We start from the raw sequence: 27,825 nt of genomic DNA, 5'->3' as shown, positions 1-27,825 counted from the left end.
AAATCCCTTTTCCTCTACTATTCAACATTCTGGTTAATATCAGGGACAATAAAGTTTAAAAAATATTAGACTTATGTGCTATATGAGCACATTCAAAGACTAAAATTTTGAGGTATTTTGATAATAGCTAAATAGCATGAGCTAAATACAAATATTCACAGATGAAAAGTTTTGACAAATTTTTCTTTCCTCAGGAACTAGGATTTAGAATAACCATAAATTAAAGGAATCTTCTAAGTATTTTTATCATATATATAAAAATAGCAAGATAAATATTTTCAGTTTTAAAAAAAGGGATAAAAGTGATAAAAAAGGAAAAGGAGGAATAATGCTAATACATTTGACTTTACTTACCTTGCAAGTGTTCTACTGTCCTGTTAGAACAAAAGTAACATTAGTTACATCATATTGTATTAGGTGGAATATGCTAATTTCTCTCTTGTAAAACAGTCTGGAGGTGGATAGTCCACGCCACTTAATGGCGTTTCTTCAATGAGGTTGTACAGCAACCAGGATCCTTCTGTTACCTTCTTCCACAATGGTGTGTTGCCTCCTCTTCAGGGTCCAAGATGGCTGACTACCAGATCCACATTCCAAGCAACAAGATGGAGAAAGGGGCAAATAAATGGTCATGCCATTTTAATGACACAAATCATTGCCCCTCACATTCCATTGTCCAGAACACAGTCATACCTGCACAGGAGACTGGGAAATGTAGTCTTTATTCTAGGAGGCATACCCAATTGAAAAATCAAAGGTTCTATCATTATGCAAAAAGGAAAGAATGGATATTGAGGGAAAATTGGTGCTGTCTGCACATCTCTTATTTAGATATTTGTATAGAAATTCAAACTTGAAAATCATTCTACTGGGAATATGACAGGAATGACTAGCTGACAAATACCAACTATTCTGGGTTTTTGTTTATGAAGGATTAGTTTCCTTCCTTTGTTCATCCAAAAGCAATGAAATGCAAAACATTACCTGAATGAGTTCCAAGCTATGTTTTATTGGTATAAAACCAAAATAAGATGATGTAATACTCTGGTCTACCAGTTAGCTATATAGACCTAGGTGAAAAAAAAAATTTTTAAGGAAAAAAGAAAAATGTTTTACTTATGATAAAACACTGATTAGTCTTGTCAATTTATCTGACCAAAACAAAAATAGTTCTTTAATTTTTATCAAATAAGTAAAAAGTCAGTAATAATATTGTTACTTCTGAAAAAATTCATAAAACTGAAAGGCAGAGAAAAATTTCTCAAACCATCAGTATATTTTTCTCCTTATTAAAAGGGAGAAAGGCCGGGAGCGGTGGCTCAAGCCTGTAATCCCAGCACTTTGGGAGGCCGAGACGGGTGGATCACAAGGTCAAGAGATCGAGACTATCCTGGCTAACACGGTGAAACCCCATCTCTACTAAAAATACAAAAAACTAGCCGGGCGAGGTGGCGGGCGCCTGTAGTCCCAGCTACTCGGGAGGCTGAGGCAGGAGAATGGCGTAAACCTGGGAGGCGGAGCTTGCAGTGAGCTGAGATCCGGCCACTGCACTCCAGCCCCGGGCGACAGAGCAAGACACCGTCTCAAAAAAAAAAAAAAAAGGGGGGGGTAGAAAAAAGGTCTTCATGATTCTGCTAAAAGACATCAGCTAACAATGCCAGGGGTAGTCAGGGAATGTCTTAAATCTCTGTCCTACTGATGAATCCCCTTTTGCTCTTCCTATGCGGGAAGACTAAGGTCACGTCATACAGCAGCTACACGATCTGGTGCAACACAACTATAATCAGTTTGCTTGTGCCTGATGCAAAAGCTCTCAACTCCTAGTCTGTGTTATGTTCAAAGTTGTCCTTCATCTAATATATTAAAAACTACCCTCGTCATCTTAGAGCATCAATCAAAGCTACAAAAAAGATATATCTAAAGTTATTTTTGTTTGAAATACACATAGCCCAAGTTTCCATTTTCTGAAAAAGGCAGAACCAGAAAGTTATATATTATGAAAGCCACTTTAATTATTATTTAGATGACCCCAGATGTATGAGTGCCATTATTGTTGTATAGCTATGAAACAGATCATCATCTTTTACCTCATTACATTTCCTCAATATGAAGTTCCCAGTGACTATCCGATCACACCCAATTTCTCCATTTCCAAAGAAGCCGAATAGGGGAACACTAGGAAAAAACTTCCTGAACGCATCAGCCTCAACATTCCCCTTGGCTCTGTAATACTGAAAGCCCCTGCCAACGCATGCAAACATGAAGCCAATGGTGTTCTGCTCTGGAATGTTGGCCGCTTTGAGGCGCTGCATTGCAGCCTCCGCAGTCTTCTCATCACTGACGTCCTCGTTGAGGAGCACAGTGGCACTCTGGATTCGGTGTCCACTAAATGACAGTCCAACCACACCTGCGGCATCAATATCCAGAGGGTTCCTGGAAAATTTAGAAAAGTGGCAATATCTCATGAAACATTAAAATTTTTAAGTACAGAAGCAAAATCCTCCTGATTCACTGATGGGAGGCTGCTGCCTTTAGCAGCCTATGGTTAATCTGAGGCTCACCCTCACAGATGAGTAAAATATGGTCAAAAATCAAACTATTAAAATAGATCAAGAGAAGCCACCATTTTTTTCAGTCACAAATACAAAGGGGCAATGCACATCCATAACAATTTCTGAAACCCATATTTGGTTATTAGAAGGGACAGTTTCCTTACCTTTCTGACTTCCTTAAAAGGAATGTTATAATTTTATTAATATACACAAAGATATCCATTAAACGAAGCCTTCTGCTATTATTTACATTGTTAACATCTTTCCCCCCACTTCAGCTGTCAAATTCTGAAAGACATATATTAAAAATATAATAATGGAGGGTGATTTTATTTTTTTGGAGATCGGGTTCTCTGTTAGCGAGGCTGAAGTGCAGTGGCATAGTCATAGCTCACTGCAGCCTCAAACTCCTGGGATAAAGCAATCCTCCTGCCTGAGTCTCTCAAGTAGCTGGGGCTACAGACACATGCCACCACACCTGGCTAATCTGTAAACATTTTGTGGAGATAGGGTCTCACTATGTTGCGCAGGCTGGTCTCAAACTCCTGAACTCAAGCAATCCTCCTGCCTCAGCCTCCCAAAGTTCTGGGATTACAGGCATGAGTCACTGTACCCAGTCTTAGGGGATAATTTTAAAAACCTATTAACTCTAGAAGTTTTAGCTTTATGTCTAGTCCACTAGAAAATATGTTATTTTTTTGTCTTGTTTATTGCTTTGAGTCTAGAATTCAGCTTAATTTGATGGTAAAAACTCATGTTTTGTTTTTGTATTTGCCTGGTTTTTTTAAAAAATGAAATATCCTTACAAAAGAAAATACAACATTGATAAAAGTTATAAAGCATATAATATAGTGAACATCCACTAGGGGAGAAACAAGTATGTTACATTTCTATCATGCTTCCAACATCTGAATCTATAAAATGGGCAAGATTCACTGGATTACTGAGAAACTAAGATGCAAAAAGGTTAAGTGACTAAGGTAATAAGGCTAGCTAGTAGTAAAACGAGTTTGTGAGGGGCAAAATCTATCTTCTGAAGTACTCTGCTGCTTTTAAAACTTTATCACATTTCCTCTTTGGTACAGAATTGTTAATACATATTGTCAATCTTGCCTCAAAGAATTATTCACCTTCCTTTTGGGTTGTGGATCAGTTGGGTTATCTGGACTTTATTAAAATGGAGCACTCATTTACTCAACGGTTTCTCTTAATCACTGACAGAGTATGAAGACCACATTAAAATTAATGGGTCATATGAAAAGTAATGATTGGGGTGGAGGGTGTTTCTCATACTAGGTATAAAAAGTAGATGATATACAAATTGCTGTACTAACAAGCTAGCGCCTCAGATGTTTTAAGTCCGAGTGAGATACCTGCATTTCAAAGGTAAACTGTATGTTGAATCACCATTGCCCTATCGGTATACAATTTAACAGTTAACAGCAAAGATACAGGAAAAATTAGGCAAGAGGGGAAATAACTTAGATAGTCACCAAGAATTCGGTGTATGTATGCACAAAATCCAGTGTTTGATATTCTACTGCCTGGGATTCAACGTACTTGGCTTTCCTCTTTTCCTCCTTCCTGGCAGTCCAGGGACCTCAACTTTAGCTATTTTCCCAGATCTAGCTCACAGAGACTACCAGAAGAGAGAGTATAACTAGGATGACTTACATAATTCTTACAGATACTGATCTCCAAGTCTGTCCCCAAGTCACCACTCTAGGATGCAAATATTAAACAGAGTGGGAAACAAATACTAGTGTTTACAAGCATTGAGGGTGGGGTAGGGTCTCATTTGCCTGCTGGAAACAAATGACATTTATGTCCACCTAATGGTTTCAAACTCAAAATGATATGTACTTTCATTCAAGATGGAAAGGAAGTAATGGCTTCCAAGACAGAAGAGCAAATATTATTATCTTTGAAAGCAAAAGCCTTAGTAACAAAAATCAAAGATCCATAATTTTTGAGCTTGAAAAAGCCTTTCAAAAGATCTAATACAGAATTTCCAAAAACCAGTAGGACTTGCAAGATGCTCTGTGGAAAAAAAGGTTTTGTGACTTTTTTTGTGACAGATTTGGGAACTGTCACAGGTAATACTATTCCCCTTCCAGATTTCCAATGCACTGGGCATATTAGAAGCTCTGAGAAGTTTTGCATAAAGATACACTTGAACCATGTGTTTCCTTTAAAAGAGGAAACTAGAGAGGAGGTGACACATTGAGGTCACAGAGAGTACCACATTTGTCAAAGGAAAGATCAACAGGCAATGTCAAAATAAATTTTAAGGAGAATGTGAGTCCAACTAAGAAGTTCTTAAAGGACAATATATATAAAAATGTAATTATTCAACTGTAAGCAGAATTATGTTGAGTAAGCCCCTTAGCCAATGTCTACTACAAAATGGAATGAACTATTATCTTAGCAATTCTTTAAACGTGGTTTTTAAATTGTTAACCCCAAAGTGACAAAACCTGGGACCATTTCCCCTCATTCACAGAGGAAATCAGACACACACAAGACATACTTTTCAGAAGTCAGTGATGACAGGTTGTCCACCTGGCCTCCAGCCAAGATGATATTCATATCACTGAAAGTGCTGACTACTTGCTGCAGATAATTACTGGCTCCCACCTTACAGCAATTATAACCAAAGACAAGGACCACACGAAGTTCAGGGTTATCTAAAAGACCTGCAGAGAAATGAAGAGCAAGAGTTAAAGACAGCCTTAAAACAAATTATTTTATACATGTTGCAAAATGAAATGTTACTGTTAATAACTTGCATTCCTCCTTAAGGGCAATTTAGTGGCTTAAGCTATGAAATTTTCCATTTTTTTAATCTTATTTTATATCCTCTTCTATCTCTGTATCACGTTTTTCATTTCTTACAAACATTATGCAAACTCTTTATAATTTTTTTCTATTAAAAAACCAAATGACTATTTGTATTAATAAATAATACAATGAACACAAATAATGAAGCAGCTATGTACTGAGCAGCAATCCTTGGTGGACCAAGGTGCAAGCTGGCTCCCGGTAGGGAACAAAAGAGAACACTGGTTTACACAGAGCTGCGCTAGCAGCAGTGAAAATTTACAGACGTTTTATTTTTTAAAGGAGAGAAAAGGCGCTAACCACCTATAGTGTGGTGAACAGTGCCCCCTGCCCACGCAAAAGGTATATCCACATCCAATCTCCGGAACCTATGCATGTGAGCTTATTTGGAAAAAGGATCTATTTTAAATTTAATTTTTTTTTTTTTTTTTTGGTAGAGATGGGTTCTCGATATGTCAGTCAGTAAGGATCTTGAGATTAAATCATCTGGCTTATCCAGGTGGACTCTAAATCCAATGACAGTGTCCTCATAATAAAAGATATACAAAAGGAGAGACAAAGAAGAAAAGGCAGGGTGACCACAGAAGCAGAAACCGGAGCGGCAGGAAGAGAAAAAGACTCTCCCCTAGAGCCTCCCGAGGTAGCACTACCCCTACTGCCATCTCAGTTTCAGACTTCTGGCCTCCTGAACTGTGCAGAATAAACTTCTCATTCTATGCCACCAAATGTGGGGTACTTTGTTACAGCAGCCTAGGAAACTACTACATCACTGAAATACAGGCTTTATTCACCTCCTCCAGGGAAGCAGGTGAGAGTAAAGGCGAATTAGTGTTTGAAAGTTCCTTCCAAAGCAGGAAAATGTTAAATTCTGTGACACAGGAACTAAAAGCTGCTACCACTAGGAGGCGGCAGAGTGTAACAGAGACAGCCTACTCCCTCTGCCCACAGCTCCCAGGTTTCACTGGAGCCTCTGGGCAGCTTGTTTATAGACTATCAATTTGAATTTTTTTTTTTTTTTAAGTTCAGGGATACATGTGCAGGTTTGTTACATAGGCAAACGTGTGTCATGGGGGTTTGTTGTGCAGATTATTTCATCACCTCAGTAATAAGCCCATTCTCCATCAGTTATTTTTCCTGATCCTCTCCTTCCTCCCACCCTCCACCCTCTGGTAGGCCCCAGTGTCTGTTGTGCCCCTCTTTGTGTCCATGTGTTCTCATCATTTAGCTCCCACTTATAAATGAGAACGTGCAATATTTGGTTTTCTGTTTCTGTGTTAGTTTGCTAATGATAATGGCCTCCAGCTCCATCCATGTCCCTGCAAAGGACATGATCTCATTCTTTTTTATGGCTGTATAGTAGTCCATGGTGTATATGTACCACATTGTCTTTATCCAGTTTATCACTGATGGGCATTCAGGTTGATTCCATGTCTTTGCTATTGTGAATAGTGCTGCAATGAACATACATGTGCATGTGTCTTTATAATAGAATAATTTATATTCCTTTGAATATATACCCAGTAATAGGATTGCTGGGTCAAACGGTATTTCTGTCTTTAGGTCTTTGAGGAATCACCACACTGTCTTCCACAATGGCTGAACTAATTTACACTCCCACCGACAGTGTATAAGTGTTCCTTTTTTTCCACAAACTCACCAGCATCTGTTATTTTTTGACTTTTTAATAGCCATTCTGCCTAGTGTGGGATGGAATCTCATTGTGGTTTTGATTTGCATTTCTCTAATGATCAGTGATCTGTATAGGCCTAGGCCAATGTGTGTGTCTGTGTTTTAGTTTTTAACGAAAAGCTTAAAAAGTAAAAAAAAAAAAAAAAAAAATTAAAGGTGGAAAACAGCTTACAGAATAAGGATATAAATGGAATTTTTTTTTGTCTAGCTAATTTATTATTAAAGAACTATTTTATTTTATTTTATTTTATTGAGAAAGAGTCTCGCTGTCGCCCAGGCTGGAGTGCAGTGGCGTGATCTTGGCTTATTACAATCTCTGCCTCCCAGGTTCAAGCGATTCTCCTGCCTTAGCCTACTAAGTAGCTGGGACTACAGGCGCATACCACTATGCTCGGCTAATTTTTGTATTTCTAGTAGAGATGGGGTTTCACCATGTTGACCAGGCTGGTCTCACATTCCTGACCTCAAGGGATCCACCTACCTCAGACCTCCCAAATGACTGGGATTATAGGCATGAGCCACTGTGCCCGGCTGAACAAAAATGTTTTAATTAATTTAATGTAGCCTAAGCGTACAGTGTTTATAAACTATATAGTAGTATACAGGGCTAGGCCTTCACATTCACTCACCACTCACTGACTCACCCCAAGCCACCTTCTAGTCTTGCAAATCCCAATCATGTTAAGTGCCCTATAGCGGTATACTGTCTTTCATACCATGTTTTACTGTACCTTTTTAATGTTTAGATATGTTCAGATGCACCAATACTTACCATTGTGTTACAACTGCCTAGAGTATTCAGTAACATGCTGTCCATGTTTGTAGTCTAGGGGTAATAGGCTACACTGTATAGCCTACATGTATAGTAGGCTGTAACATCTAGGTCTGTGTAAGTACTATGACATTCGCACAACAACATTGCCTAAAGATGCATTTCTCAGAACTCATCCCCATCATTAAGCAACACATGACTGTATATGTATCCTTCATGCCTTTTCCCGAATGTCACTGAGACAGAATCTGCATCCAGTTACGACAGCTTTAACATGGTGAATAAATTTTTATTTATTTATTTATTTATTTATTTTTGAGACAGGGTCTCACTCTGTCACCCAGGCTGCAGTAGAGTGGCGTGACTTCAGCTCATGGCAACCTCCGCCTCTTGGGCTCAAGCAATCCTCCCACCTCAGCCTCCTAAGTAGCTGGGACTACAGGTGCGTGCCACCATGCTTGGCTAGTTTTTTAGTTTTTTTCTAGAGGTGAGATCTCACTATATCGTCCAGGCTGGTCTCAAACTCCTGGGCTCAAGCGATCCTCCCACCTCAGCTTTCCAAAGTACTGAAATTACAGGCATGAGCCACCATACCCAGCCTGAATAAAATCAATGTAGGAGTTCTACATTATGAGCCAATTGAATATAGATAGTCATCTTGTCAACATCAACATATTCTTCATCTTCTTCCTTCCTTGTACTAAATTTGCTGCCATAAATCCTTCCAGAATCTGGGCTAAGTTGCCCTGGACTGGCTTACTCCAAGGCCTTCAAAATGGCACTTGATGCTTTTACAGACTGCCAGGCAACACGCAAATGGCTCTCAAACCAACATGTCTGGCCACAGCCATTCCTTTGAGTTTCAGACCTACTATTTGCTAACCACCTGACCAACTCTGAAAAAGACTTCGTTTGCTGAACTTGGTTAGCTCCAAGTCTCATTATATTACAAAATCACATAAGCTCAGCACATAGCCACATTTGCTCCTCAAATTCATTTTGCCTTTACACTTAACAATGGGTCAGTTTTAAAGGCACTATCTGACCTTTTACCAAAGGAAGTTTGGCATCCTTAATTTAGAATAGCTTTAACATTTCTGCTAACTCTGCTATTTATATACCCTAAAAGCCTTAACTCTCTACTGCCATTAAAGTTCAGTTTCCTCATCGAAAATATTCCATTAAGAATTCTATCTGGCAAAGCTGTGGTGAAGATTAGAAGTGCTGCGCAGCACAGTACCTGGCATATAGTACCTCCACAAACACTGGCCATCGTTAATTGTCACTTCAGGCCAAGATACATGTATGCTCCTCTGGCACGCGGCTTCTGAATGAGCTAAGGACACTTAAAACCTTACTATTCCCCCCACAAACTACAAGGCCACACCACAGATGAAGGGCCTGTGTGACACACAGTAAAGCCTGCCTAGGGTAGAAGCCAACACTAGCATCTAGCTACAATCTACTGTTGCTAAGCGTTTTATGGAAGTCATTTCATTTAATCTTCACAATTCTGTGAATTCAATGTTAGTTATTTCCACTTTATAGATGAGGAAAATGGAGGCTTAGAAAAATTTTAAAACTTGCCCTAACTGGAGAGCCAGAAAGTAGCAGAACTAGAGTAGCTATAAGCCTGCAATCTTTTAAGGTTGACTACCTTCCATTTATTTTTTAACTGACAGATAAAATTGTATGTATTTATCAATGTATAACATGTTTTGAAGTGTATATACATTGTGGAAGGGTTAAATCTAATTAACATATGCATTACCTCACATAGTTACCATTTTTGTAGTAAGAACACTTAACAGTCACTCTCTTAGCATTCTTCAAGAATATAGTATATGGGCCAGGCATGGTGGCTCACACCTGTAATCCCAGAACTTTGGGAGGCTGAGGCAGGTGGATCATTTGAGGCCACGAGTTTGAGACCACCCTGGCTAACATGGTAAAACCCCGTTTCTACTAAAAAGACAAAAAAAAAAAAAAAAAATTAGCTGGGCATGGTGGTGCACACAGCATGTAGTCCCAGCTACTCGGGAGTCTGAGGCATAAGAATCACTTGAACCCAGGAAGTAGAGGTTGCAGTGAGCTGAGATCATGCCATTGCACTCCAGCCTGGGCAACAAAGTAAGACTCTGTCTCCAAAAAAAAAGAATATATGGTCACTGACTATAGTCTCCATGTTGTCCAGCAGACCTCTAGAACTTATTCCTCCAAAATGAATTTTGTATCCTTTGACCATCATCTCCCCAAACCCCCTCCCAACCACCCCAGACCCTGGTGACTGCCATTCAACTCTATATTTCTATGAGAGCAACATTTTCAGATTCCACACATGAGTGAGATCATGTACTACTGGAGTTTCTGGGCCTGGCTTTATTTCACTTAACATCCTCCAGGTTCATCCATGCTGATGCAAATGACAGGATGTCCTTCTTTATGGCTGAAGAGCATTTCATTATGTATATATACCACATTTTCTTTATCTACTCATCAGCTAATGGACACTTAGGTTAATTCCATATCCCAGCTACTGTGAACAGTGCTGCAATAAACATGGGAGTGCAGATCTCTCTTCAACATACTGATTTCATTTCTAAGTCAGCATTCTTCATAGCTACACTACCCTGTGTCACACCAGAGCTGGCTGTTGAGACTTTCCATCACCTACCTTGACCTGACCACCCTCTTCCACATTATTAAGAGGCTCCCAGCTGCTAGTCTTTGCTACTAATGCCTCTTGTTCTGTGCTTCCCCTCCCATTCACCGATTTGCAAGTTTTGTTTTGTTTTTTCACATTGTCAGGGATAGTTGTAAAAACTAGTCTCAATGTGTATACCCCCTTTTTTCCTCATCAGTAAAACAAATTTTACCTTTGGTGCTACACAATTTTTTACTCCTCCTGGTTTAAGTCCCATTTCAAATAACAGAGGTTTATCTCTACAGGCTGGCTGATCTATGCAAAAATGAGGTGTTACCACTGAATAGCTTTTATGCCAACAGCTATTTTAATGAATTAAGTGAATTCAATCAATTCATTTGCAGATATAGATAAAAGGCTTTAATGCTGCTTTCCTTGAGTAACTTGTTAGTTGTTGATTATATTAAGTTAAGCTTTCCCATCTAAGCTTAGACATTAAGCCAACCCTTTACCTCTTCAAATTCACTTCAGGGCTCCATCCACACTACCTGTGGGATGTTTCCCAGCATACCCCTTGCTTGATAGACTTGCCTTAACTCATACCTTTCCTAACACTCATCAGGGTCACTTTAGTTGTTCCCATCTTTCTAATTAGTTCACAAAGAACTAACCTGCATCTTCTAAAAACTTCTAAAACGCTTGTTACTAGAATAAAAAAAAAATAGGTTAACAAAATACAAATAGAGCAAAATGAAATAAACTATTAGAGCAAGAATTCCTTAAAATTCAGAATTAAATACAAACAAGTTTATCATCAACAGAGTATTTATGAAAAAGGTTTCATCTCTGGGTCTCTTGGGCTTTAATGCAAATAAAATAATTTAAAAAGTAAATCAATTCTACCAAACGTGTATCATACTGGCCTCTGTGAATCATCTGTTTGAATTAGCCACAGCTCCAGTAACAGTTGTACTTAATTCAGATTCTCCCAAAGGAACCTAATATCCACCAACCAGCCAGAATTACAAAGAAATCAAAATTAATCAATAAAATGAGCAGTTAATGATAAATAAAAGTAACTTACCTACTTCAGTGAGCTGATGTCTTTCTAATGTTAAATTCTTTGGATCCTTAATAAAATGAAAGGGTTGTATTTTTATTCCTTCAATTTGAGGGAATAATAAAGCAAAACCAGATTCTCCAATTTCTATTTCCTGAGGTCGATTGCTACCTGATCCCATTGGAGTCACTAGAGAAAAAGTTAAACAGTTTCATCAATACATTCAGTAAAAACTAGATAACCACAGTCTAGGTCACTAAGATAATCATCAAGCTAACAAGCCACTATCTGAGTAAAAGTTTTTCAGCTTTGACAGTTTTAGGGTGTAGTGTCATGATGTTTGCAATTTAACTTTCAAATGGTTCAGAAAGAAATTTTGTATAAGCAAAGTGAGAAAACACAAATATTGCAAAATTTTTTCAACTGCTAAACTAGATAAAGGGTATATGGGTATTTATCATGCTATTCTATTATTCTTTCAACTTTTCTATACTTTTCAAAATAAAAAGTTGGGGAAGTAGTAAATACACTTTCACAGCAATTCCAATTTTTAAAAGTTTACCCTAAAAATATTTGACAATTATATAAAGTATATATATACCCAAGTATTTTATCACATAATTTCAAATAGGAAATAAACAGAAAAAACCTGAATGTCCCACACTGGTACTGAGATTAAAAGTTACACTGGTATCATAGAATATAGCCATTAAAATGATGACAAATGTATATTTATAGACATAGAAATATGTTTGTAATATACTCTGAATTTTACAGGTAGATATTACAGATTGAACTGTGTCATCCCCCTCCCTACTGCCTACCCCAAATTCATGTTGAAGCCCTAACCCCCCATGTGACTATATTTGGAGATAAGGCCTTTAAAGAGATAGTTAAGATTAAATGAGGTAGGCCAGGCGCGGTGGCTCAAGCCTGTAATCCCAGCACTTTGGGAGGCCGAGACGGGCGGATCACGAGGTCAGGAGATCGAGACCATCCTGGCTAACACGGTGAAACCCCATCTCTACTAAAAAATACAAAAAACTAGCCGGGCGAGGTGGCGGGCACCTGTAGTCCCAGCTACTCAGGAGGCTGAGGCAGGAGAATGGCGTAAACCCAGGAGGCGGAGCTTGCAGTGAGCTGAGATCCGGCCACTGCACTCCAGCCTGGGCCACAGAGCGAGACTCCGTCTCAAAAAAAAAAAAAAAATTAAATGAGGTCATAAGGGTAGGGCCCTAATCCAAAAGAGGAAGAGACACCAGGCATGCTTATGTACAAAGAAAAGGCCACATGAGAACACAGTGAGAAAGCAGCTGTAAGCAAGCTTCAGAAAGGCCATCCCCGATCTTGGACATCTAGCCTCCCAAACTGTGAGAAAATAAGCTTCCGTTGTTTAAGTCACCCAGTCTGTGGTATTTTGTTATGGTAGCCCTAGCAGATTAACACAGTAGGTTACAAGTCTACAGAAAATTTTATTCTGGTTTTTTATATTTACATACATATATAAATAAAGGTTAACATCATAAGAGTGGTTAACTCTGTGGTGCTTAAAGGTGCTTAATTGTTTTGCTTTTGCTTACCTGAATCTTCTAATTTTTCTTCTTCTAAAAATAAATATTATTAGCATAAAAAAAACAACTTTTTTTTTTTTTTGGAGACAGAGTCTCACTCTGTCACCCAGGCTGGAGTGAAGTGGTGCAAACTCTGCCTCTCGGTTTCCAACAATTCTCCTGCCTCAGCCTCCCAAGTAGCTGGAATTACAGGCGTGAGCCAACCATGCCCAGCTAATTTACCTTCTTTTTTTTTTTTGAGACAGAGTCTTGCTCTATCACCCAGGCTGGACTGCAATGGCATGATCTTGGCTCACTGCAACCTCTGCCTCCTGGGCTCAAGCAATTCTCCCGCTTCAGCTTCCTGAGCAGCTGGGATTACAGGTGCCTGCCACCATGCCCGGCTAATTTTTGTATTTTTAGTAGAGATGGGGTTTCACCATGTTGGCCAGGCTGGTCTTGAACTCCTGATCTCATGATCCACCCAACTTGGCCTCCCAAAGTGCTGTGACTACAGATGTGAGCCACCGTGCCTGGTCAATTTTTACATTTTTTAGTAGAGATGGGGTTTTGCCATGTTGGCCAGGCTGGTCTCCAACTCCTGACTTCAAGTGATCCGCCTGCCTCGGCCTCCTAAAGTGCTGGGATTACAGGAATGAGCTACCATGCCCAGCCAAAAAGAAATAAGTTCTTTTTTAAAAAAAATGTTAAGCCCTTTAGAAACCAAAGCTAGAGCAACTGAACAAATAATATTCATTTGTAAACACATGAAATTCTTCTTACCTCACGGTACAAGACTCAAATTCAGATCAAAACTCTTTCAGTGAAGATTAAAAATGACAATTCTCAGTACAGTACTACTGAGTTAGAACTAAAAACCGTAACAGTGGCCAGGTGTGGTGGCTCACACCTGTAATCCCAGCACTTTGGGAGGCTGAGGTGGTGGATCACCTGAGGTTAAGAGTTTGAGACTAGCCTGGCCAACATGGTGAAACCCGGTTTCTACTAAAAATACAAAAAATAGCCAGGCGTGGTGGTGGTGGGCGCCTGTGATCCCAGCTACTTGGGAGGCTGCGGCAGGAGAATTGCTTGAATCTAAGGGGTAGAGGTTGCAGTGAGTGGAGATTACGCCATTGCACTCCAGACTGGGCGACAAGAGTAAAACTCCATCTAAAAAAAAAAATAACAATAAATACATGACAGCTAACATTTACTTACTGCTTTCTGTGTTATCTCTATGCTTTACAAGTGTCAACTCATTTAATTCTCACAACCCTCCAAGGAAGGTACTATTGTCATCATCCCCACTTCCTTGATGAGGATAGTGAAGCCCCGTGAAGTTAGGTAACTTGCTCAAAGTCATACGATACTAAGCAGTACAGCTGGCATTCCAATCCAGGTATCTAACCACTGCACCATTACTGCCTCAAAAGAATCTCTCCTCCCCCAATTAACTACAGAAAAGAATAAAAAATAATAAAAATAATAAAAATCAGCAAAAATTCACCAGCAGCAATCAAGCACGGAAAGGGGCACAGCCTCAGGCTATAAATGTCAAAGAGTGGTACCAAAGCAGAGAAACAGAAATTTCCTAACAAGGCCCATCTTTGCTCCTAATCCCAGTCCCATCTCACCCCTACCCACCAGAAACAATACTGCTTGAACTGACAAAACTCTGAAAATGCCCACAAATACTTCCTAATTTGGAGGGAAGCAGAATGAGATCTTTCCCCTCTTATGAATGACTACTGGATATGCATTATACAGGTAGCCTTGAGATGAGAAATACCACAATAACTTAATAAACATTAATATAAGGCAAATATAAAGCCATGGTAAATATGACTGACTTTATTGTATTTTAGATGTCCAGAAACAGAAATGTGGTTCCAAGCTAAAAATAATTCACCAATCCAAAGGACCCCACATTAATGCAAGGAGGAAATCATCAAGTTGCTAATTTTTCTCACCTACAATTCCTGGGGTCACAATCCCAAGGACCTGGCATTGTTTGGGGAATAGCTTCTCAAGGGCAAGTGCTGTTTCCATACTAGTTCTTTTCCTTGCTGTAAAAATACAGTAGCAAAATGATTAAATATCATCCATTTAAAGTCAAATCTGACAATGAAAAAGTAAAAAAGCAAATACTGGAAATATTTAGGTCACCTGACACGAGAATGCTCTAAATAAAGGTCTAAAAGCATTGATTAAAACAAACACTTTACCTGTTTTGGTCCTGGCTTTTAAATTCTAAATCTGATCTTTTGCACCACTAGTCTGCCTTTCCTCTCTGTTCATATAATGCTTTTGCCCCAGTGATGTCAAATTTAGCAGTAACAGCTGAATTTTAGACTTGCTACTGTACCTTTCTGTTCAGCTGATATTGCAGTATAACTACTATTTGCATCAACAGTTAACTGGATTCAAATTAGACAATAAGAATCCATTATCTAAGTCTAATTTGGGGCCTATGTATGCCCATCTTGAATACCTATTCTGCCTTTTCCCTCAGCCAGCCAAAAATGCACCATTTCTCTACATAACTTTGGTAAATGGGACCTCATGTTCCAATATAGTAAAAGGCCTGAATAGCCAAAGTCATACAACCTGTTTTAATAATAAAAAGTGCCTGGAGAATTAAAGCATCTCAAATTGAGAAAAACACCTTTCTAATGAATTTGTTTCAATTACACTACAAGGTTTAGAAATCAATCTGAAGCAGAAAGGGTTCCTCAAGGTTCAAAGATAGATACATTCATGCATACTACAGGTGGCAGTCCCACAGCCTCAGAAAGTCGATTAAGTCTCAGGACAAGTACAATATTGAACTCCAAACAGAAGGCACATGATGAAAAAAAACAGAAACAAAAGCTTTTCTTTTGATAGTTACCTCTCTTATGGCCACGACACTCTTCCAGACTAATGAAAGTTTCTGAATCAGCCATGTAAAGAACTGTATGTGGTAAGATGCGAACATTCTGCAAAAAAAAAAAAAAAAAAAAAAAATTGGAATTGGATCCCATGAATCCATGAGTGCTTCTGCATAGTCCCTTAAAGTATCACCCAGTCCACAGTGCAATGAAATTAGAACTCAGGATTAAAAAACTCACTCAAAACCGCACAATTACATGGAAACTGAACAACCTGCTCCTGAATGACTACTGGCCAAATAACAAAATGAAGGCAGAGATAAAGATGTTCTTTGAAACCAATGAGAACAAAGACACAATGTACCATAATCTCTGGGACACAGCTAAAGCAGTGTTTAGAGGGAAATTTATAGCACTAAATGCCCACAGGAGAAAGCGGGAAAGATCTAAAATCAACAACCTAACATCATAATTAAAAGAACTAAAGAAGCAAGAGCAAACAAATTCAAAAGCTAGCAGAAGGCAAGAAACAACTAAGATCAGAGCAGAACTGAAGGAGACAGAAACATGAAAAATCCTTCAAAAACTCAATGAATCCAGGAGCTGGTTTCCTGAAAAGACTAACAAAATAGACAGACCGCTAGCCAGACTAATAAAGAGAGAAGAATCAAATACACACAATAAAAAATGATAAAGGGGATATCACCACTGATCCCACAGAAATACAAACTGTCATCAGAGAATACTATAAACACCTATATGCAAGTAAACTAGAAAATCTAGAAGAAATGGATAAATTCCTGGACACATACCCTCTCCCAAGACTAAATCAGGAAGAAGTCGAATCTCTGAATAGACCAATAACAAGTTCTGAAATTAAGGCAGTAATAGCCTACCAAGCAAAAAAAGCCCAGGACCAGACGAATTCACAGCCAAATTCTATCAAAGGTACGAAGAGGAACTGATACCATTCCTTCTGAAACTATTCCAAACAATGGAAAAAGAGGGACGCCTCCCTAACTCATTTTTTGAGGCCAGCATCATCCTGATACCAAAACCTGGCAGAAACACAACAAAAAAAGAAAATTTCAGGCCAATATCCCTGATGAATATCGATGTGAAAATCCTCCGTAAAATACTGGCAAACCGAATCAAGCAGCACATCAAAAAGCTTATCCACCACGATCAAGTCAGCTTCATCCCTGGGATGCAAGGCTGGTTCAACATATGCAAATCAATACACGTAATCCATAACACAAACAGAACCGATGACAAAAACCATGATTATCTCAACAGATGCACAAAAGGCCTCTGATAAAATTCAACACCACTTCATGCTAAAAACTCTCAATAAACTAGGTATTGATGGAACGTATCTCAAAATAGTAAGAGCTATTTATGACAAACCCACAGGCAATATCATACCGGATGGTCAAAAGCTGGAAGCATTCTCTTTGAAAACCCGCAGAAGACGAGGATGCCCTCTCTCACCACTCGTATTCAACAGAGTATTGGAAGTTCTGGCCAGGGCAATCAAGCAAGAGAAAGAAATAAAGGGTATTCATATAGGAAGAGAGGAAGTCAAATTGTCTCTGTTTGCATATGACATGACTGTATATTTAGAAAACCCAGTCATCTCAGTCCAAAATCTCCTTAAGCTGATAAGCAACTTCAGCAAAGTCTCAGGATACAAAATCAATGTGCAAAAATCACAAGCATTCCTACACACAAATAACAGACAGCCAAATCATGAGTGAACTCACATTCACAACTGCTACAAAGAGAATAAAATACCTAGGAATACAACTTACAAGGAATGTGAAGGACCTCTTCAAGGAGAACTACAAACCACTGCTCAAGGAAGTAAGAGAAGACACAAACAAATGGAAAAACACCCCATGCTCGTGGATAGAAAGAATCAATATTATGAAAATGGCCATACTGCCCAAAATAATTTAGAGATTCAATGCTATCCCCATCAAGCTACCATTGACTTTCTTCACAGAATTAGAAAAAACTACTTTAAATTTCATATGGAATCAATAAAGAGCCCGTATAGCCAGGACAATCCTAACCAAAAAGAACAAGGCTGAAGGCATCATACTACCTGACTTCAAACTATACTATAAGACTACAGTAACCAAAACAGCATGGTACTGGTACCAAAACAGATATACAGACCAATGGAACAGAATAGAGGCCTCAGAAATAACACCACACATTTACAACCATCTGATATCTGACAAACCTGACAAAAACAAGCAACAGGAAAAGGATTAACTATTTAATAAATGGTGTTGGGAAAACTGGCTAGCCATATGCAGAAAACTAAAACTGGACCCCTTCGTTACACCTTATACAAAAATTAACTCAAGATGGATTAAAGACTTAAGTGTAAGACCTAAAACCATAAAATCCCTAGAAGAAAATCTAGGCAATACCATTCAGGACACAAGCACGGGCAAAGACTTCATGACTAAAACACCAAAAGCAATGGCAACAAAAGCCAAATTTGAGAAATGGGATCTAATTAAACTAAAGAGCTTCTACACAGCCAAAGAAACTATCATCAGAGTGAACAAGCAACCTACAGAATGGGAGAAAATTTTTGCAATCTATCCATCTGACAAAGGGCTAATATCCAGAATCTACAAGGAACTTAAACAAATTTACAAGAAAAAAACAACACCATCAAAAAGTGGGCAAGGTATATGAACACACACTTCTCAAAAGAAGACATTTATGCGGCCAACAAACATATGAAAAAAGGCTCATCATCACTGGTCATTAGGGAAATGCAAATCAAAACTAAAATGAGATACCATCTCACACCAGTTAGGGTGGCGATCATTAAAAAGTCAGGAAACAACAGATGCTGGAGAGGATGTAGAGAAATAGGAACACTTTTACACAGCTGGTGGCAGTGTAAATTAGTTCAACCACTGTGGAAGACACTGTGATGATTCCTCAAGGATCTAGAAAGAGAAATACCATTTGACCCAGCAATCCCATTACTGGGTATATACCCAAAGGATTATAAGTCATTCTACTATAAAGACATGTGCATATGCATGTTTACTGCAGCACTGTTCACAACAGCAAAGACTTGAAACCAACCCAAATGCCCATCAATGATAGACTGGATGAAGAAAACGTGGCACATATGCACCATGGAATACTATGCAGCCATAAAAACGGATGAGTTCACATCCTTTGCAGGGATATGAATGAAGCTGGAAACCATCATTCTCAGCAAACTAACATAGGAACAGAAAACCAAATGCCGCATGTTCTCATTCATAAGTGGGAGTTGAACAATGAGAACATGTGGACACAGGGAGGGGAACATCACACACCAGGGCCTGTCGGGGAGTGGGGGGTTATGGGAGGGATAGCATTAGGAGAAATACCTAATGTAGATGACAGGTTGATGGGTGCAGCAAACCACCATGGCACGCGTATACCTATGTAACAAACCTGCACGTTCTGCACATGTATCCCAGAACTTAAATTAAAAAAAAAAAAGTATCACCCCATCCAAACTGCTGGTGCCCTACCTTCTTTCAGGTCAATGTTGGCATTCTGAGTCAATCTACTTCTCATTTACTTTTCACTCGTGCTCTTTCATTTTCAGTTCATTTACTAAACACCTATTATTTCTTCATTCCAGCCCTCAAGAAGTTCATTTTCTTAATAACTGAAGCTCTTAGAACAAAAACATCAAGTACCAGCAAAAGACACACTTGCTTTATCTGAACAGGCATTACAGTATCAGAAAAATCTCAGTAATGGGGAATCACTCCTCTTTTCACTGCTCATTAAATCAAATACTCCAAGCCTCCATTTCCAGCCTTGACAACAAGGCATCCTTCAGGGCCCCTTAGCTTACTATTAATATTATCCAGACACACCCACTTCCCCATGTGTTCTATTGCTCTGTTCCTATAGAACTTAAGACTGTTTCCCTCTAGAGACACTTTAAGTGCCACCTCCTCTCCAAAACCTTTTCCTAAACTCCCTCAGTACTCTGGACCTCAGATGCAACATCCCTTACCCCTAGTTAATCTTATTTGTGCCCTATCTCCCCTATGAGCTGGGCTTATTCAGACTCACTTGTTTTCAACTAAACTTTCCAATTAAAGACAAGTGGCAAAGCAGCTGAATTAAATGAAAATGATGAATATATTTTTCTAAGCTAGCTATTTTCAAATATTTTTTACTACCAGAATAAAATGAAGTACTTAGGATATAGCAAGGCCTCATTATTGGTTAAATGGAAAAAAAAAAAAAAAAAAAGTTGGTCCATGAGGTACTTAGCATATAGCAAAGCCTCACTATTGGTTAAGTGGGAAAAAAAAAAAAGTTGGTCCATTATAATTTGGGGGAATGCCAAGATGTTTCAGAATACATTCTACATAGATAAACTAATAAAAGAGACAGATAGCATGATGGCCTGTGGGGCCCATGGCTGCCCAAGACCTACAGATATAGTTTCCTTGCTCCACACAGCATTTTCAGAAAATGTAAACTGAATGCCAATGTTCAAAATTCCACCGAATTTTTAGATAAAATGTGGATTTCCAGATTCTTTTTAAAAACTGGACATTCTGGCAACACTTAGACTACGTGCCTCTTAACTAAGGCTAAATGGAGGCAAGCCTTTCCAGTCTGCCATGGTGCTACCACTCTGTTGAGCTACCTGACCCTCTTCACCCAACTGCCTGGCCTTCAAGTCATCTGAATCTGTGATGCCTGGTATAGTGAGTAAAGAAGAGAGAACTCAAAGAGATTTAGGGGCCAGGCACCGTGGCTTACGCCTGTAATCTCAGCACTTTGGGAGGCCACGGTGGGTGGATCACCTGAGGCCAGGGTGAGACCAGTCTGGCCAACAGGGTGAAACCCCATCTCTACTAAAATACAAAAATTAACTGGGTGCGGTGGCGTGCACCTGTAGTCCCAGCTACTCAGAAGGCTAAGGCAGGACAATCACTTGAACTCAGAAGGTGGAGGCTGCACTGAGCCGAGATCAGGCCACTGCACTCCAGCCTGGACAACAGGCGAGACTCTGTCTCAAAAACAAAACAAAACAAAAAACAGATTTAGGTCTTAGTGGCAACTCTGCCACAAACCAGCAGAATAACCCTCATCAAGCTTTTAGGCCTCAGGTTTCTTACTCCTGAACAAGGATTAAAAGTCTGGTCCTGAGATTTTATGAATCTCCCTCTCCTGGCACCCAATGAAAAGCAACTGCTGAATTTTCCGTCCTAATTCACACTAGAAGAAGTGACATAACAAGTCTCAACATGAAATGTTCTCAGAGCACAGTTAAGACAGCTAGCACCACATTCCACTGTTCAAAGAAGTTACAAATGGCAAGTTGTTTTATAAAGCTTTTGGCAGACTTTAAAATATTTTTCTTTTTTCTTTTTTTTTTGAGACAGAGTCTCACCCAGGCTGGAGTGGTGCAATCTGGGCTCACGCAAACTCCATCTCCCCAGTTCAAGCGATTCTGGTACCTCAGCTACCTGAGTAGCTGCGATTACAGGTTTGCACCAACACGCCCAGCCAATTTTTGTACTTTAATATTTTTATTTATATATTTGATATTTTTAAGTATTTAATATTTTTAAATATTTATATTAATATTTTTAGTGGAGACAGGGGTTTCACCATGTTGGCCAGGCTGTTCTCTAACTCCTGACCTCAAGCGATTTGCCTGCCTCGGCTTTCCAAAGTGCTGGGATTATAGGCATGAGCCGCCGTGCCTGGCGGACTTTAAAATATTTCTAAGAGAAAAGTTAAATCAACTTTCTTTATAGCTATAAAAGTGCCCATGTCCACTAGATAACTTGGAAAACACAAATAAACAGCACGTATGATTTGGATAGAGTTTTCATGTTTTTGTCTCACCAGCAGTTTACTATAATGGAGGAACTCCTCTAAGGGCATTACTATAACTATGTGAACTTTAATAATGATACTAATAAAAGAATATTTAACAGACATCTATTGAGAACTTACGCTCCTGGTACTATAAGTAATGTGTTATATGCATTACCTTTTCATTATTTAATCCTTACAACAACTCTATAAGGGCACAGGAAAATTATTATTTTTCTTTTTATTTTAAGGAGATAGCACCTGAGGCTCAGAGAAGTTAAGTAGCTTTTTCAAAGTCACACCACTGGTATATGCCAAAGCTACAATTCATACCTTAGTCTGTCTGGCTATTAACAGCCACCACAATGTATAAACTCTTAAAGCTATAGAAAAATAATGCCTGTTGTGGTAAAAATTTGAAAACGATGACCACAGAGAGAAAACTTTTTAAAAACATTAAATAGAAAAAAAAAGCTATTTTGGCTTTCTTTTCTACTCTCCCTTTTGGTCTTTAATAATTCAGATGATACTAAATATATAATTTTATAATGTTTTCACTTTTAAAATCAACATTTGCTCTTGTCATTAATACACTTACAGTTCATAATTTAATAGCTTTATTTATTAAATTAATATTCGGTTTTTAGTATCCCTTATTATAAACGATGTTCCAGAGAACACTTCTGAGGAAAAAAGCCTGCTTGCATTTTGAATTTTTCCAAATGATAAACTTCTGGAAAAATGGCAGGAGTTGGGACAAAGCACCAGAGAAGAAAAGTTTTCTACAAGCCTGCCTTTGGATACTGGCCAGCTCCCTGGGATGAGAGTTCCAGAGCCCAGACAAGGTAAGGAGAAAGACCACCCAAGGAAGGGGGAAACAGAAGAGTGGTTACATATGGGGCATTGAGGTAATATCTAAATACATTAAGAATGATGAGAACCAGTTTCCCTTTGCCCAAAAGGGAGGTACAAATATGAGCAGAGACAAAACTAGAAAGCATCCTGCACTTGATTAGAAAAGGATGCACCTGTGTGAACTCATGAGTTTCCACATACATATAGTTGTAAACGTGTGTATATGTGTATGCTGATGTATATACATACACATGCATGTATATACATACATACACTCCTTGGCTCTGTCTAATGACTGGGCTTTGGAGCAGCAAATCCCTCAATGGCAAGGAGTACACTTAAAGAGTCTAGACCTTGATTTCTAAATACCACACTCCATCAAAAGGAGCCAGGGCTTAATGACCAATTCCAGGACCAAAGCAGGTAAAACCCAAGACAAGCTTAGAACATCTTGTGCCAGAAAAAAGAAAAGTGCTCAAAGATAATGCAGTCATCTCTAAAAAGACACTGAAGCCAGCCTGAAGGAGCTCCCACTAGCCAAACGGGGGGGGGGGGGGGCGTAATTTGAGCACCAAAATACAGTAACAGATTATAGCCCACTGAATTAAATAAGACTCCGAGAGTGTACAGATACAAATAAATAAACGCACTGAAACACGATATTTACATAGTTTCAAATGATCTCTTCACAAAACACTCAATCATTACAGAACAGTGATTTTAGTGAAGACACTTGGCAAGCACCACCTTAATTGAGTAATCAAAGGTAATACCACCAATAACGAGACCAATGGAAATCACATGCCACCTAAGGATGCCGTGAAAAGAGCACAGCATCACTTCTGTGATTATTTCCTGCCAAAGACACAATTGATGGATGTTCTACAAAATAGCCTGCAATTTTCCTAGGTGTCAAGATTTGGAAAAATCAAGCAAAGCTTGTGAAACTGTTCCAGATCAAAGGAGATTAAAGAAACATGACTTACTTAGAGCAACTTACAATTGGGAACAGATCTTTTTGCCATGAAGAACCTTACTGGGACAACTGGCAAAATCTGAACCGAGTCTGAGGACAAAATGGTAGAAATGTATCAGTGATAATTTCCTGATTGTGACAGCTGCACCGTAGTTATGTCTGTAAGCCGTACTAAAGTAAACAGAGTGACAGAGCAGCAGGTTGGCACTTCACTGTCAAAGGGCTCCCTTCCACTCCCCAGAGAGATGGTACACCCTGCAGTCCCTCCAACTCCACAGTCCGAGTCTTCATCTCTCCAGGTGTTGGCTCCCCTTTTGAAGTTGGGGGCCAGAGAAGCAAAAGAGTACAGGATCGAAAGTTGAAATATTTGGCTTTAAGTTTTGGTTCTTGGCTTTCTAGGCGTGCTACACTGAGCAAGACACACCCAGTTGTCTTCCCGGTAAAAGACAACAAAAACTTGCTTCAAGGGAAGCAGGTGAAGGGAAGGTTCTGCACAGCGTTGTTGTTAATAGTGAAAATGTGCATACTTAAAAGGCTCAACATTTGATGAACGGTCAAATAAATCATGACACATCCTTACCGTGTAGTCACTAAAACTGATGTTTACAAAATCTTTTCCCGGCACAAGAAGATGTTCCTTGAATTAACAAAACTGGGATTAAAAAAAAAAAAATAGTTCTCAAAAGACTGAACCACCAACCTGCAAATGACTGTGCATGACACCCCTTGCTACTTGCCTCAAGCTCCTCTGCTACTACGCGAACCAAGCAATGCCTCTCCAGGTGGCCGGCCTCGGCCAGGCCTGCGGAGATCCAGGTTACGCTCCGATGGGTCCGCAACACTCTGCGCACACACTCCCTCCATAAGCGGCACACGCTGGGGACGCAAACGCACAAAGCATTGCAAACGGACGTTCATTTTCGTCTCTCCCACAGCTCACAAACCCCCACCTACTGGAGCAGCAGGAGATCCCTGCGGGATCCAAAGTCCCCGGGGGAGGTAGGTGTCAGTCAGGGCGCTGGTTCGGAAGGAGAGCCAGAAGTGGAGAAAACCTTAAGGGGAACTTCGCCCCTCAGCGAAGTCCCCCGGGGCACCACGGCTGGGAGATACCTCGCGGGTAGCGGGTAACCTCAGGTAGGGGGAGGGAGCTGGGGAGAGCCCTGGGTCCCCACGGTCTCTCCCCACCCCGCCAGCCTGGGGCATGCCCACGGCGTGTCACAAGGCAAGCTTCCCGCCTCCGCCTCCTCTCACCAGGCCACCCGCAGCAACGCCTTGGCGGGCAGGAAGGTGAGCACACGCTCCACCACCTCCGCCAGGTTACTCAACACGAAGGTGCTCCGTGGGTCTACGGAGGAGGAGCCGCAGCGCTCGCCGCTGCTGCCCACCAGCTCCATTCCTCACTAGCCTGCCGGAACCAGTCCTACGGCGGCCCGGAGGAACCCGATTACGCCAGCACAGAGTTGCCTGGCCGGCGCGCACTGAGCAGGCGCCCGCGCCACTTCCGGCCGGACGGGGACGGTGGGCGTGGCAACGCCGGTGAATATCCTGGCCTGCAGTCCGCACACCGAGGTTGAAGCCATCCGTTCCATAATACGCTCGGAACTGTTTTTCCATTTTTGAGACTGGGTCTAATGCTGTGGGCAGGCAGGAGTGGAGTGGCGCGGCCTCTGCTCACTGCAGCTTCTACCTCCCAGGCTCAAGCGATCCTCCCGCCTCAGCCTCCCTCATAGCTTGAACTACAAGCTCCCGCCACCACGCCCAGCTAATTTTTGTATTTTTTGTAGTGACAGGTTTCCCTATGCTCTCCAGGCTGGTCTCAAACTCCAGGGCTCAAGCGATACTCCCGCCTGGGCCTCCAAAGGTGCTGGAATTACAGGCATGAGCCACCGCGCCTGGCAACTTTCCAGGAGGCCTCCTGCAGTGAAAATCCTGTGTGCTTCTCACTGCCCTGGCACCGCCATATTTCTGAGTTTACATCGTTCTCTAATTTCACAAATTCCTTGCAGAGACTAGGTAGTACTTATTGCTCTTCATAGTTCCAATGCCTGTTTAAATAGCATAAGCTCAATTTTTGAACGGACAGTGTTTGCTTTTAAAAAATTGTCCTAGTGTGTGAAAAATCACTGCCTTTATTCCTTGGTAAACTTAGTTAACTCGTTGTAATATTCAGGTTTAAAGTTTCGAATGAGTAAAATGGCATAAATAGCACCTGCCATTCTAAGGTAGCTGAGTGAGATTACTGCTGTGAAGCACGCCCGAAGTTGTGCACCAGTTCCCCGCCAGGAACATCAGATTCACCTGGAAACTACTAAGTTTTAGCACATTTCCCGTCCTTACCCCAGACCTCCTAAATCAGACACTGGGGATGAGGCCCAGCAATCTACGTTTTAACAAACTTTATGGCGATTCTGATGCATGCTCAAACTGAGAACCACCAAAAAATGGAAGCACAGCAGACACAGGTTCGTCCATTCCTCCCGCCAATTCCTTCCTAAGGGAGCCCTGATTTGATCGCCAGATCTTGGGCAGAAACTTGGTCTAAATCAGAAGTTCTCATTATGGCCTCAGGACCCTTTACACCCTAAAATATTGACACGACCAATAGTTTATGTGTGTTATGACTATCAATATTTACCATATTAAAAATTAAATCAGAACATCTTTTTAAAAAACAGATATTATACATTAACGAAATATTTTTATGGAAAACAACTATTTCCCAAATCCTCCTTCCCACACTGGTGGATAGTATGACATTGTCACTGGTATAAGCCTCCTGAGTAGCTGTGACTCTTTTTTTTTTTTTTTTTTGTAGACCCAGGGTCTATGTTGCCCAGGCTGGTCTCAAACTCCTGGCCTCAAGACATCCCTCTGCCTCTGCCTCCGCCTCCTAAAGCGTTGAGATTACAGGTATGAGCCAACAAGCCCAGCCAATTTTTTTCCTTAGTCTATTTATAGGCGCAGCTGCTTAAGGAATCCAGATGGCCCAGATGTCACCAGAGCTTCCTGACCCCTTGTGGAATACCAGAGGAAGATAAAGAGGCACCCTCCGGTTACCTTTAGATCATTAACATAATGCTAAAATCCTCTTCCCTAAAAAGCAAGCTCACTGGCATCTCATGAACATGGATGTATGAAGCAGCACGTTCAGGGACTATGCCTGCTTGTCTGGAACTCCAGCCTGTGTATGCCCTTCATACCTCCCCCGCCCCCTCAGCTAACTCTTTAAACTCCCCAGCCTCCTATCCCTCTGGGAGAAGGTGCCTTGAGAGCATGAGCTCCCTTTCTCCATTCTCTGGCTACTGAACGACACCCCATTGTCTTTCAAAGTGGGCGTTCTTTCTTTGTGGCTGATATAAAACAGGGAGAGGACAGTTTACCAGTGGCGGCATCACTTTACATTTTGCAAATATTTAATTTCTGTCTTAATGGAAGACAGACAGATTCTCATATTTGCTTCTGAATTTGATCTGTTGCAAAATCACATGTAGCCTCTGGAAAACTCCATTGTACACATGAAAGAATGAGTGAAAATGGCAAATGTTTTAGTATTATGAAAATAGTCTCTTGAAATGGTCTCAGGGGTCTCCAGTGTTCCCCAAATCATGCTTTGAGAACCATTGTGCAAACTAATCACGATGGTTTCATTCTTTTCACCACCATTGGTTTAGGGGTAGGCACAGGGCCCTGATGTAGCCAAGGAAAGGCGAGAGGCCGTGTACTTGATGGGATGGTGCTTTTAGAGATTTCCTCATCTCCTAAGGAGACACTAGAAAACAGGGGCATTTATCTACCTCTGAATCAAGTAAGGTGGCTGCACATAACATGCAACCAAAAGATGAAACCAACATAGAAAAATCTCAAGGAAGCAGAGCAAAGCCCAGATGTACAGTACAACTGGAGTTATCCTACCTCTGGACTTCTTGTATGTGAAATAACCTGTCAATTGTGTGTAAGGAGGCCATATTATACATTAACGAAATATTTTTATGGAAAACAACTATTTCCCAAATCCTCCTTCCCACACTGGTGGATAGTATGACATTGTCACTGGTATAAGCCTCCTGAGTAGCTGTGACTCTTTTTCTTTTTTTTTTTTTGTAGAAATGGGTACGCTAAGAAGTAGCAGATTATTT

At 40.3% G+C, this 27,825-nt stretch overlaps 1 protein-coding gene across 28 annotated transcripts; it reads right to left on the bottom strand.

Moving 5' to 3' along the window:
- Nucleotides 1-1,990: 1,990 nt before the first annotated feature.
- On the bottom strand, nucleotides 1,991-25,111 carry FBXO22 (F-box protein 22). 28 transcript variants are annotated; one of them, XM_073996424.1, is made up of 9 exons: nucleotides 24,644-25,111; nucleotides 24,427-24,565; nucleotides 23,714-23,779; nucleotides 15,999-16,086; nucleotides 15,079-15,174; nucleotides 11,583-11,747; nucleotides 11,102-11,203; nucleotides 5,083-5,248; nucleotides 1,991-2,433 (listed from the first exon to the last, which is right to left on the bottom strand). In XM_073996424.1, the coding sequence occupies exons 4-9, from the start codon at nucleotides 16,051-16,053 to the stop codon at nucleotides 2,016-2,018; spliced, it is 1,002 nt and encodes a 333-aa protein (XP_073852525.1). In that variant the 5' UTR covers nucleotides 16,054-16,086; nucleotides 23,714-23,779; nucleotides 24,427-24,565; nucleotides 24,644-25,111; the 3' UTR covers nucleotides 1,991-2,015. The 28 variants fall into 28 exon arrangements, 26 of the variants coding, with proteins under 26 accessions (XP_073852525.1, XP_073852530.1, XP_073852524.1 ...); XM_073996429.1 differs by lacking the exon at nucleotides 11,102-11,203 and adding an exon at nucleotides 24,270-24,341 and having other exon boundaries at nucleotides 24,941-25,111; XM_073996423.1 differs by having other exon boundaries at nucleotides 23,700-23,779; nucleotides 24,941-25,111.
- Between the last annotated feature and the right edge of the window lie 2,714 nt (nucleotides 25,112-27,825).

The sequence above is a fragment of the Macaca fascicularis genome, chromosome 7 (genome assembly GCF_037993035.2).
Source record: "Macaca fascicularis isolate 582-1 chromosome 7, T2T-MFA8v1.1".
NCBI lineage: Eukaryota > Metazoa > Chordata > Mammalia > Primates > Cercopithecidae > Macaca > Macaca fascicularis.
Note: the sequence above shows the minus strand (reverse complement) of the source record. Positions and strands in the feature narration are given on the sequence as shown.